General features: G+C 39.5%; 1 protein-coding gene across 3 annotated transcripts in view; it reads right to left on the bottom strand.

Annotated features, from left to right (window-relative positions):
* The window catches only part of LOC127433065 (netrin receptor UNC5C-like), a 260,166-nt gene that overhangs the window by 12,471 nt on the left and 234,633 nt on the right, over window positions 1–13,062 (bottom strand). For all 3 annotated transcript variants that reach the window (XM_051684703.1, XM_051684704.1, XM_051684705.1), the window contains 4 exons: window positions 12,549–12,636; window positions 11,757–11,925; window positions 1,088–1,321; window positions 119–268 (listed from right to left, as the gene is read on the bottom strand). In XM_051684703.1, the coding sequence (XP_051540663.1) occupies window positions 119–268; window positions 1,088–1,321; window positions 11,757–11,925; window positions 12,549–12,636 (641 nt within the window). The remainder of the gene's footprint in view (window positions 1–118; window positions 269–1,087; window positions 1,322–11,756; window positions 11,926–12,548; window positions 12,637–13,062) is intronic.

Here is a 13,062-nt window from a genome sequence, read left to right as displayed (position 1 = left end):
CATTCTAACACCAGACGATTTCGGAAACCAACTACAAACTCTCCAAACATGGTGTGACTTCGACACTAGATGCGCGTTTGACTGTATAACTCTGTGTGAACGCGACTCCACTCTGTACCTGGTATTTGGCGAGGAGTTTGCTCTTCCAGTGTGTGTGTGGCACGTCGTGCAGAGACAGACGCAGGTTGTGTGTGCTGTCCTTAAAGTTCAGAGACTTCGGTTCGTCCAGTAGCTTTCCACCCATCTGTTTCTCCATCTGAAGAACCTCCTGATGAGACCAACATGAAGTCCATCAGAGCTCAGCAGGAAACAAACACACAGTTCATCTGACATCAATGCAACACTCTTGCGGCTTGTTTTCTCCGCTTGCCATTTTGCCAAGTAATGCATGCAGAACTGTGATGTCATCAACCGATTTAACATACTAACAGTTAATAGGACAGCTTCTCTCTGTAGAAAGTTGACCCAGGTGGCGTGTACTGGTGCATTAGCGGAGGTTGCAACTGTGCATGTCTATTTGCCGCTTTATTTTCTTTGCTAAACTGTGTGATCCAGATGCGTCATTAAACTAGAGATGAACTGTGGAGCAAGTGCTTAACGAACCGTGGTTGGCGAACCATATGGTTCATGTTTAGAACTGTTACACCTCTAAAACCTACAAATCATCTGCTACTAGCACACACGTATATACACAAACACACACAAGTCCACTCACATATGCAAAAACACATTTAAATACATGCAAACTCCCACCCACCCACAAACACTAAATCTAAATGAGGACAAACCGTATAATTTTTTATATAATGCTGGTAACAGAAAAGAATACAGACTAACCCAAAACAAGCCAAAAACCTTTTGCTTCATTTATGAAGCACTTTTACATCGAGAACATCCTCAAATGTGAGGTTTGACGGATTTAGCTCACTTTTAGAGATGATTTGGTCCCAAAACGATTGCTATGGATGAGTACACACACACACACACACACACACACACACACACACACACACACACACACACACCAAGCTGTGGTTGCTATGGTAACAGTATTGATGAATGGCTGATGGTGAATGTGACTCTATACCTTCAGCGCGTCCTGCGTGTCGTCGAGACAGTAAACTCTGATGTTGTACTCCAGTACAGTGCAGCTGACGGGACCGAAGATGGCCAGTTTGAGTCTCTTTGTGGTGGCGGCGCTCACAGACTGACCCACTAAACTGTACGTGCCCAGCGTCTCCGTCAGGATGTGACACGCCTCTTCGTCCATCTGAATGTAGCAGGGCGTCGTGAAGTTCTCCTCACCCACAACCACCACATCCTACATGAACACGCAGAGAGAGAGAACTTACATGCAAACAAGAGATAGGCTGATTTATAGACCGGACTGATTAACCGGACAGATTATAATCAACATGGTCAATTAACAGTGTTTGTTCTCCTTAAAGGAATATTCCGGGTTCAATGCAAGTTAAGCTCAATCGACAGCATTTGTGTCAATGTTGATTACCACAAAAATTAATTTCGACTCGTCCCTCCTTTTCTTTAGTAAAAGCACAAATGTGTGTTCCAGTGAGACACTTACAATGGAAGTCAATGGGGTCAATCTGTAAACATTAAAATACTCACTGTTTCAAAAGTATAGACACAAGACATAAACAATATGTGTGTTAACATGATTTTACTGTGATATAAGATCACTTACCGCATCTGGGTAAAGTTATAGACAATTTTACAACTTCATTGCCATGACGACGTAATGCCATAATCCCAAAAAACCCTAAAATTACCATAAGAATGACTGTACAGGAAATTATGCTAATAGAAAATAAAGCCAATAATGCCTTCATTGTGCATCATTGTGCTATTTGATCAGTTATGATTGTTGATTGTGCCTTAATTAAATAATATTTGTATTTAGACCCCCAGTGAGCCAGCCGAAGGCAACTTTGGCAAGGAACCAAAAAAACCCAAAAAACTCCATAAGATGTTGGTTATGAAGGCTCACTTTTAGGGCCAGTTCCCCTCTGACTAAACAGCATGAATATTAATTATTTATGTGTAGAAACAACTCCATGAGTAATAATCCATGAGTTTTAACAGAAGAATTAATGAAAGTGCTTTTATAAAATTATAAACTTCACATTTCTGCTTTTAAACCCTCCAAAAATTGGGTTGCACTTCATTTTACAGATGTGTACTTTCAGTATACTTGCAGTGTACTTACCCAAGAAAGTATTGAGTAATATTAGGTAACTATATGTACTTAATATGAGTTAAGGTTAGGGTTAGTACATAATAACATCTATAGTTATATAGGATGTAAATGCATAACAGTACTGTAAAATAAAGTGCTACCAAAAACTGGCCCCTCCATTGCGTCTCACTGTAACCTCCATCTCGTCCAGGAGGGACGAGTCGAAAATATTTTTTTTGTTGTATTTAACATGCAACAAATGCTGAGCTTAACGTGTATTGAACCCGGAATATTCTTTTAAGTTCCCTCCAAAATCTACAAATAGCTTTGTCATTGGATAATAAACTATTTTTGGGCGGGTTACTGTATGCATGACATATTCAGATGGTCCCTTACAACATCCTCTATAGTTTTAGCAATAAATGCTTTGAAAGTTATTAATAAAAAATGTATATTTTTTTCTTTTCTTTTTTTTCTTTTCTTTTCTTTCCTGACCCATGACTAACAATAGTATATTTATTTTTATTTATTTGATTATTTATCTTCTTTATCTTGTGTTGGTTTATATGTATATTTGTTATTTATTTATTTATTTATTCATATGTACTTCTTGTCTTTATGACAGTGATTGTATCATTAATTTTGTACATCTTATTATTTATATTGAACCTTCTGTTTTTCAATAAAACAATAAAAAAAAAAGTTTTAGCATAATCTGTGGACTTTTCAGACACCCCCTTACACACCGTAGGCAAAAATTTCAACTTTCATCAGTGTTAAATTAATGATCTGGAACGATTTCACCGTGACGTCATCTGACCACCTTGAATACGAGAAAAAAGATCATGCCCATATTGATTCGAAACAGGATGCATCATTTCATCTTTAAATATGGGGCAATCCCGTATTTCACGGGACGGGTGAAATATCTACAGAGGTCCTATCTGTGACATCATGTCCTGGTAAATGGATTCCTGCATGGTAGTTATGCCACAATGACTCCGATTCAGCAGAAAAACATTTTTCAAACATGAATAATTCATTCATTCATTACTTTATAACTAAAAACAAACATCATGCCAACCTACTTACATATTTGTTTTTCTAGAATTTCTGCCGTTTAAAAAATTATGATCTCAGAACAATTATAAGAGCTTGACATTTGTACCTTTATGCTACACAAAAATATTAAAATAATTATCAATTCAGAAACTGAAAACGTGTTGATCACAGAGGAGGTTTATTCAAGTAATTTCAGTCAGTCTTCAGCCACCTGCTCTGCAGATATCTGCAGGTAATCAATGCTAATTTTGCTCAGTATAGATGCATAAATGTGTGTGAGAAATCTGTGACCTCTGAAATTGTGTTCATGTCAGTTCGACTGCCTCATTCATTACGGCTGTCTGTGTGTGTGTGTGTGTGTGTGTGTGTGTGTGTGTGTGTGTGTGTACAGCTGTGATGCGTCTGGATCTATTAGCTGTAATCCTGACGCTTGTATGAGCGGCATACTGTCATTAATGTCATCCCATTATGGACGAGAGAAAAGGAATTAAAATACTTCATAGTCAGCTCGGCTGTAAAACAGCAGCATTATTACTGGTCATTAGCGTCCTTAACGAATCCGGTGGGAATGCTGGGATTTCAGAGCGTTAGCGAGATAATTAGCAAACAGGATGGGAAACTGGGCTAATGCTTCCAAAGTGATTTATTTACTCAAGATCTCAGTCGATTCATCACAGCCAACATGAACGGCTTTCAAAAAGCAACGTTAAAGGGATAGTCCACCCAAAAAAAAAATAAAATACAAATAAAATATCACCGTTATGTTGGTCCAAACATGTATTAACGTGTTATGTGCAACAAATATACTGCTGCTCTTTTCCATACAATGAATTTGAATAGGGACCACAGCGGACAAGGAAGATGTTCAGTGAATAACAACTAACATTTCGGTCTCTTCCTCATGCATAGCTAATGTATGGCATCAGAAGACTGTTTTCATGCTGCTTTTTTGTCCTTTTTGGAGCTTGACAGCCTCTGGTCACCATGCACTCTCAATGTATGGAAAAGAGCAGCATGAACATTCTCCCTGACATTCCCTTTTGGTGTTTCACAAAAGAAAGCAAGATGATGAGCAAATGACGACAGAATTTTCATTTTTGTGTGATCAATCACTTTAAAGCTGCGTGAGCATGAAAACTCATGCAAGTTTTTCCTCATTTCAGATTTTGCACTGCTCGTTCAAATAGTCCACAAGTGTTCTTGCAAAAAACATTTTGCATTTAGGAGGAAAAAATGACAGAGACGCTACAAAATCATACACATTTTCCAAACGGCGCTCTGCGAACACACCAAATCAAAGAGTCGGCTGCACGCTCAGCGTGATGCGAGTGAAAGAACAACATTTACAGTGCACAGAAAACTCTCTGGAAATGATTCGTGTCAGGACTGATATGTGTTTTGACACGGCACATCATTCGTGTACGGCGACTGGGGAAGCAATATTTACTAGCCATGTGTGATCGACCGCGGCCATCATCGCCTGGGTGAACGGAAAAAATCTCATTTACAGTGACCATCTCAACAAACCGACGGATATTACGAGCGGTGCCACAGACAGACGGGAGATGTAATCATCAGTTATTTCTTTGTTTAAAGGTTGAAATGGATATCTGGTGTTATTGCCTGCACCACTCGATCACATCTTCACAATAAGAGCGTCTTTAACGGGATATTTTCCATGTCAACAGTTCTCAGTCTCGAACTTCTGGAATAAATAAGGATACACAAAGATATTTATTGACATCACAAGACTTGAATATCTGACTTTTATGATATTTTAACAGTGTTTCCTGCTCACTGCATGTATTCACTGCATGGAAAAAGAGCAGCGTGGACATTCTGCTAAATATCTCCTTCCTTTTATCACACCATCTATCCATCTCTCTGTTCACTGGCATAATTTCACTGTTCTTTCAGTTTCTTTGGAGTGTTTTTGACCAGCTCAGAGTGACTTACCCATGCCTTGACAGGAAGTTAAAAACAGGATTCTTCTATTTTAAATCATATTTGCATTCAATTTAGAGCAAAACTGAAAAAATGCTTTGGAGGCACACAAACGTCTATTTTTCCTCAATCAAGATTATGCATGCATGCAGAGAACAAGCTTTTGAATAATGAAAATAATTTTGAACTGCACTGGAAAGTGCAGCATTTCTCAGCAACAGGAAACACTCATTATTTCACACAAGAGAGAGAGAGACCAAGCAAAACTATATTTTCTCTCCAGCACATTTGACAGGAATTTCGCTCATGTGAAGACAGCAAGCCTCGGCTTCTGTTTCCTTTGGCCGTTTGTCACCCACCGTCCTTCAATTCCCTTGATGAACGGCTGACGGCGATCCAAGAGTTTTTCATCTCTGATAAAATAAGACAAGGTCACAGACTGTTGCTAAGCAGCTCAAACGCACCGAGGGTCTCCGTGGAGAACACTGAAGAGTCGCATTGATGACCGAACGGAGATCTGACAGCTGCTTGGAGCGATCTAAAGAAATCTGCAGCGTTTGAGACAGGCGCGATTGTATTGCGACGACATTAGTGTCGTTAACACACACAAAGAGACTGCTAGTCTGTTATGTGCTATTGTGTTTTGATTTTATTGATCACAAATATCATTTTTACACATATTGAACACATATTAAAAGCCATATCGACTGATATGGCTTTTAAATGTTGATTCTGAAATCTAGAGAGCAGAGTAGGCGATAACCAGCCCAGACAGAATCCACGCGCGCAGAACTCTGACATCTGTCATTCATAAAACTCCTACGCATTCCCCATCTCGTGCATGTTTGTATATTAAATATTTTGGCTAACTTCATGATTCTTTTAGCTACCGATAAGAGTGTAGTACTCTCAGGTCCATTAATACATTATGCCATGTTTAAACCCCATCCTTAGATTTGCCCTAAAAATCAGGGCAGAAAATGCAAAAAACAAAAGTCAACAGATTCCATATGGGCCGAGTGATAACATATATATATATATATATATATTAGATCTGATTCAGATAAAAAAAAAAAAAATGTGTAAGGTTCTGAACACTGAAAAACATGTTCTTATTGAGTAATTTTGTCTCGTTTTCCAGTAAAAATATCATGTTCTTAAAATAAGATACATTTACTTGAGAAGCAAAAAGACGGAAGATACACTATATTGCCAAAAGTATTCGCTCACCCATCCAAATAATTGAATTCAGGTGTTCCAATCACTTCCATGGCCACAGGTGTATAAAATGAAGCACCTAGGCATGCAGACTGCTTCTACAAACTTTTGTGAAAGAATGGGCCGCTCTCAGGAGCTCAGTGAATTCCAGCGTGGTACTGCGATAGGATGCCACCTGTGCAACAAGTCCAGTCGTGAAATTTCCTCGCTACTAAATATTCCACAGTCAACTGTCAGTGGTATTATAACAAAGTGGAAGCGATTGGGAATGACAGCAACTCAGCCACGAAGTGGTAGGCCATGTAAAATGACAGAGCGGGGTCAGCGGATGCTGAAGCGCATAGTGCGCAGAGGTCGTCAACTTTCTGCAGAGTCAATCGCTACAGACCTCCAAAGTTCATGTGGCCTTCAGATTAGCTCAAGAACAGTGCGTAGAGAGCTTCATGGAATGGGTTTCCATGGCCGAGCAGCTGCATCCAAGCCATACATCACCAAGTGCAATGCAAAGCGTCAGATGCAGTGGTGTAAAGCACGCCGACACTGGACTCTAGAGCAGTGGAGACGCGTTCTCTGGAGTGACGAATCACGCTTCTCCATCTGGCAATCTGATGGACGAGTCTGGGTTTGGCGGTTGCCAGGAGAACGGTACTTGTCTGACTGCATTGTGCCAACTGTGAAGTTTGGTGGAGGGGGGATTATGGTGTGGGGTTGTTTTTCAGGAGCTGGGCTTGGCCCCTTAGTTCCAGTGAAAGGAACTCTGAATGCTTCAGCATACTATGAGATTTTGGACAATTCCATGCTCCCAACTTTGTGGGAACAGTTTGGGGATGGCCTCTTCCTGTTCCAACATGACTGCGCACCAGTGAACAAAGCAAGGTCCATAAAGACATGGATGAGTGAGTTTGGTGTGGAAGAACTTGACTGGCCTGCACAGAGTCCTGACCTCAACCCGATAGAGCACCTTTGGGATGAATTAGAGTGAAGACTGGGAGCCAGGCCTTCTCGTCCAACATCAGTGTCTGACCTCACAAATGCGCTTCTGGAAGAATGGTCAAAAATTCCCATAAACACACTCCTAAACCTTGTGGAAAGCCTTCCCAGAAGAGTTGAAGCTGTTATAGCTGCAAAGGGTGGGCCAACATCATATTAAACCCTATGGATTAAGAATGGAATGTCACTTAAGTTCATATGCGTCTAAAGGCAGATGAGCGAATACTTTTGGCAATATAGTGTATTTGGTCTTGTTTTCAGAGACTTGATTCAGAAGGGAAAACAGGTTTATTTTTCTTACCCCACTGGCATATTTTTGTTTCTTGTTTTAAGCAACAACAACAAAAAAACACCAAATTTTGTTCGATTTTCTAAAAACAAGATTTAATATCATATGCCATTCTGCTTCTCAAGTAATTGTTTCTTGTTTTAAAGATATTTAGATCATTTTTTTTTTACCAGAAGACAAAAATACTCCATTAGAAAATGATTTTTCTGCAGTGAAAACAGTTCATACATGGACAAAATACATTAAAAAAATCCCCGAAACAGTAGCAACTGAGACGTATTTTACACAATATTTACCCACCAAAAAATATGAAAAACGAAATGTGCATTATCCATTGATGACACGGTAGATTTTTACATTGATTTGTAATTGTGTCTTGAAGATGAATTGATTATGTTGTATTCTTAAAACCTACTTTTTTAATTTGCCGTTTTAAACAGTGCAATGCAAATAGTCTTTTGAATGTATGATGTTTGATTTTCTGGAATGCACTTTGGTAAACTGAAGTTGTTTTAAAATGTGCTCTCGAAATAAAGTTGTATTGTATTTTGTACAGTGGTGAATTCTCAGGGTCAGCAAAGCCTTCTCTGCTGGCCTAACATGTCAAATAAATACATATTTTTCATCCTTTCATTCTCAATCACCTTTTTGCCTATGTTAATCGCTTTCCACTCTTAATTAATCTACAAACAAATAGAGAAAAATGAAAAGTTTATCCAGTCAGAATTTATTCCTTGATGCTTACAAGCAAAGCACGACGGCTGTTTCACAAATCATTATATGCCGGAAGCAGCGCGTGAGTCTAAGCTCCACCCCCTCAGGCCTTCCGAATTTCTTACGAATCCCTCAATAGTGCAAGTGAATGGGCAACTAAAGTCAGATTGTCAGATTCATCAGCCAATCAGATTGATTTATTTGTTCTTGGTGGGTGTAGTCTTTAGGATATGTCCCGGTCGAGGCCTTCTAGCTGGCCTTGAGTGACGCAATCACGCTTTAAATGGCGTACGTAATTCAAGAGAGGGAAATGCGCGAGATCGTCATCACTGCCGCTATCGCCATTGAGAAAGAGATCCTTATGGATTTAAAAACACGAGATGTTCTGCATGACCATGTGATCAATTAAACAGGAAAGGAGGACTGATTTTCACTTGAAGTAAATTGGTAAGTGCTTTTTGCATTGCTGTAGCAACATCAGGAGTTTTCTAAGTGTGAATGAGTCTGCTTGAGCATTCAGTGTCAGATCAAGTTTTGAAAAGTAGTGCTGCGTTCCATTCCACTCGGAAAGTCGGATTTTACAACTTCCTACTAGGAAAATAATTAGAATCAGAATTACAGCGTGTAGGCTCATGCAGAAATTCTCAACTCCGAGTTTTGCCGAGATGCAGGGGCATGATGTCACACAAACATGTGGACACTCTGGGAGATATACAAAGTAAGTGATAAACATTGACTTTATTAAGTAATATCGATAAATGAGTTTGTTTCCACATTACATGATATTAAAGCTTGTTTAACAAACGCCTGCAGAAACAGGTGTATAAAACATTATAATCTCTTTTGATAATCGTACACCTGAAGCACAAATGCTAGCATTGTTTATCAGTTGGGTTGCTAGGAGACATCTCTAATGAGAGTCAAACTCCTGCTAAGCTAACGGGAGCGTCGCAGTTCCAAATATCGGGGAATGGAATGCATTTATGGTCGGAGATATCAAGTAGGAATATCCCATATCCATCTTGAATGGAACGCAGCATAACCATGCACCCTGACAAAACGAAATTTATTGCGAGCAACATTTAAATTGCAAATATTATTAGATAATTTTTCCAGGTATTATAAACCTCCTTGGTAGATTCATATGAACAATTATGATTTTTGACGTTTATTTCACAAAACAGTCATGCTGCATTTAAAATTAGGCTTGCTTAAGTGTCGTTTCAAGTTCTGGCTTTCGTGCGTGGACGTGTTTTTAAAATGTCAATTGGTATTACTAGTTAGCTGCGACATAATGTATGATGCCCATAGACATAGGGTGTCTTATTGTGAAACTGTGTTTTCTTAAATGGCATGAATCACACTGAAGGCCTAGACTTAAAATGCATGGCCCACCACTGCTTTTGTAAGTCGCTAAATGAATAAATGTAAATGTAGGACACAGTTAACAGTCAATGCCGACAATTTCAAAATACCATGGTACTCTTTGAAAGCATGCAAACACCATGTTATATGAACACTTTAAAATAAGCTTCTATTGGTTCACATTAATGCATGCAGCAGGTATCATGAACAATCAATCAATAGATTTGTACAGCTTTTATGAATCTTGGTATTTGTTAGGGCTCCACGATTATGACGAAAATCATAATTGCAAATCATTTTATTAAACCTTGATTTTGCAATTGCGATTATTCATTTCAATTAACAGAAATACTTATTTTGTGTGGGGCAGCTGCATGCCATGTTCTTTATGTCGCCTATGCATCAAAACAACTTGAGAACTGTGTTCCAGAACTGCTTTAATATTTTACTTGCATGTAAAACAAAACATGCTCTTCACATTTTGAATAAACTGTTTCCAGTATAATTTATACAGTGAGCATTACTGATATGCCTTAAGACTAATTTAAACATGTCAGATTTGCCTCTGCATTAATGCACGTAACGGCATTGTGCAGCATTTAGTATATCACAGTACTACCATTTGACATGACTTTAGGTGAGGGCACAACAATCAAGAAGCAGCGTGTTTTATTTGAAGTGTATCGCAGCTCTGGCGTGGGTTGCATGGCTAATTAACTCACCGTCATTTTGTTTGTATGTGATAAAACTAAAGGCCAGTTTTGGGGGTGTTTGTTCACAGCTACACCCCCGGCCAGCTCAAGATAACCAACTTCCCGTCGTCTCCTGAGTTAAATACAAGGCCAGTGGGTGGGCCGCTATCGTGAGTCTCGCATCTCTGTTTCTGACTCTAGTCGCTGTCTGGCTGATAATCGCACGTTCTTCATCGGCATGTTCTAATTAACTCTGGGTTAGTGTTTATCGGGACTCGCTCAGCATGGCATGGGCTGGTTTGGGTGTATGTGGTGACAGCTGTCGTATTTCTGGCTGCAGCGAGCGTCCAGGCTGCCTGATGTCCAACGGGAGGCAGGACGGGTCTCTGCAGGAGGTCAATGTGTGGTCACGCATGTAAACAGACACGCAATCTCACATCATAAACACAAACGGGGCCTTCAGTGAAACATGTTTGACCTGTGGCTGTTTGGATGTGGCCTGTTTCATTTTATGCATCTAACTAGCATCAAAGAAAGCCCATCCTTAGAAAAATAAATCCCAGAAATCGTAAAATTCGATATGCAGGAAAGGAAGTCCTGCCTTTTAATTACAAGAGCCAATCATCGAAACAGGCATTTCTCTTGATTGCACATAAGCTGAAATCGCACTAAAGCAATTGAACAGAAGACTATTATTGCTATTTGGCAAACAGTTTTCAGTGTTTTTAAACGTTTTGACCATTGAATTATCATAACTTTTCTAGACGTTAATGAAGACTTGATAAGGATTTTTTAAATCATTTCATATTATTGATAGGGGCAGTATTGCATTTGCATGCCAGGTGGAAATCTTTTGACTTTACAGATTTGAAGGATTAGACTTATTGGAGTGCAAGACGATAACACCATCAAACAGACATGATGTCTGACGGGTGACTGTTATTCTTCAAGCATTGTAAGTGTCTCACTGGAACACACATTTGTGCTTTTATTAAAGAAAAGGAGGGATGAGTCGAAATACATTTTTGTGGTAATCAACATTATGACACAAATGCTGTCGATTGAGCTTAACTCGTACTGAACCCGGAATGTTCTTTTAAAAATACGGACTTTCGGAGATTTCAGTCTCATTCAAGTAGAAGGATCTGTCCTTGCAACTAGAAGGTTGCAAGTGCATGGAGGTGTTAACAAGATGGTCATTAAGTGAACTGAATTTCTTTAAAAGGTAATATGCATAAATGATGATATAATGTGACAGATCTGATAGCAGACTCCACCCACTCACCTCCCACTGGCCCTGATGTGATTGGCTCTTGAGCTGTATGAGCCAGTCCTCGCTGTCCGTCTCGGCACAGTGGTGCATGGTGATGATGACGGGTCGGGTGAGGAGAGCTCCAGGAGGACCGCAGCTAACCACTGGACTCAGAACCGTCTTTGTGTCGTCAACCTGAGGCCTGAAACCAAATCAAACCAGAGACCACGTCAAAAACATCATGACTGATATCAAACACAAAATCACACGTGAGAGTTCTTTAAAGGGTTAGTTCACCCAAAAATGAAAATTCAGTCATTGTTTACTCACCCCTGTGTTGTTATAACCCTATATGACTTACTTTATTTATCTTAACACAAAGGGAGAAATTGTGAATAAATGTTGTGCTCAGTGATGTCATACAATGGCAGTTTATGGTGACCAACTCTTCAAGCTTCAAAAGGATGCAAAAGTATAATTCAGAAGTCTAATAAATTATTCCATGAATCGCATGATTGTTATGAAAGCATATGATGAGGTTTGGTGAGAAACAAAACGAAATCTAATGTAGTGAAACTGTTGACTGACTGTTACTCTCCTCTGCAAGTTCATGAGACTGCACGAGGGCAGTATTTGTCATGAGATGGGGCGTTCAAGCGAAAACTCGTTTATCTAAAACAGGTGCGCCATAGCGATAGAAACAACAGAACACAACACAGCTGCATGAAAGAAAGTCATATGGGGTTATAACAACACAGCGGTGAGTAAACAATGACTGAATTTTCTTTTTGGGTGAACTATCCCTTTAATAGCTCAACTGGTTACCTCATGCTCTCCTTCCTGTGAACGGTCACGTACATCTCATAGACGCGTCCCTGAGGAATTGCACCCGCTGGCACCAACAAACTCACTCCTGTGGAGACAAACACACCATCAGTCTGTCAGCCTGTGACCTCTGCAAGGCCGTGTCTGCCATGCCCAATACGATGCCCGCTGGAGTGACACAGAGCAAGGGCAAAAGTCCTATCAATGTCTCTCACACACACACACATACTCCATATCAATGTGTTTTTATGCACAGCAGCAGCAAATGTGAGAATTTCCCATTTGATGAGTTTCACATTGATGTCTTCGAGCAGCAAATACAAACATCACCAGAGACTAGAGCAGCAGTCGAGAGCCAAAAAACAAACAGATGAAACACTGAGTAATGCTGAGAGCAATATCATTCATACTTCTGTTCAGATTTGATAAAGTCAACATGTAAAAAAACACTCTTTTTACTTCTTACTTTCTTAATACATGCTCCTGGCTATATATATATATATATATATATATA

This window comes from Myxocyprinus asiaticus, chromosome 42 (assembly GCF_019703515.2).
Source record: "Myxocyprinus asiaticus isolate MX2 ecotype Aquarium Trade chromosome 42, UBuf_Myxa_2, whole genome shotgun sequence".
Lineage (NCBI taxonomy): Eukaryota > Metazoa > Chordata > Actinopteri > Cypriniformes > Catostomidae > Myxocyprinus > Myxocyprinus asiaticus.
Note: the sequence above shows the minus strand (reverse complement) of the source record. Positions and strands in the feature narration are given on the sequence as shown.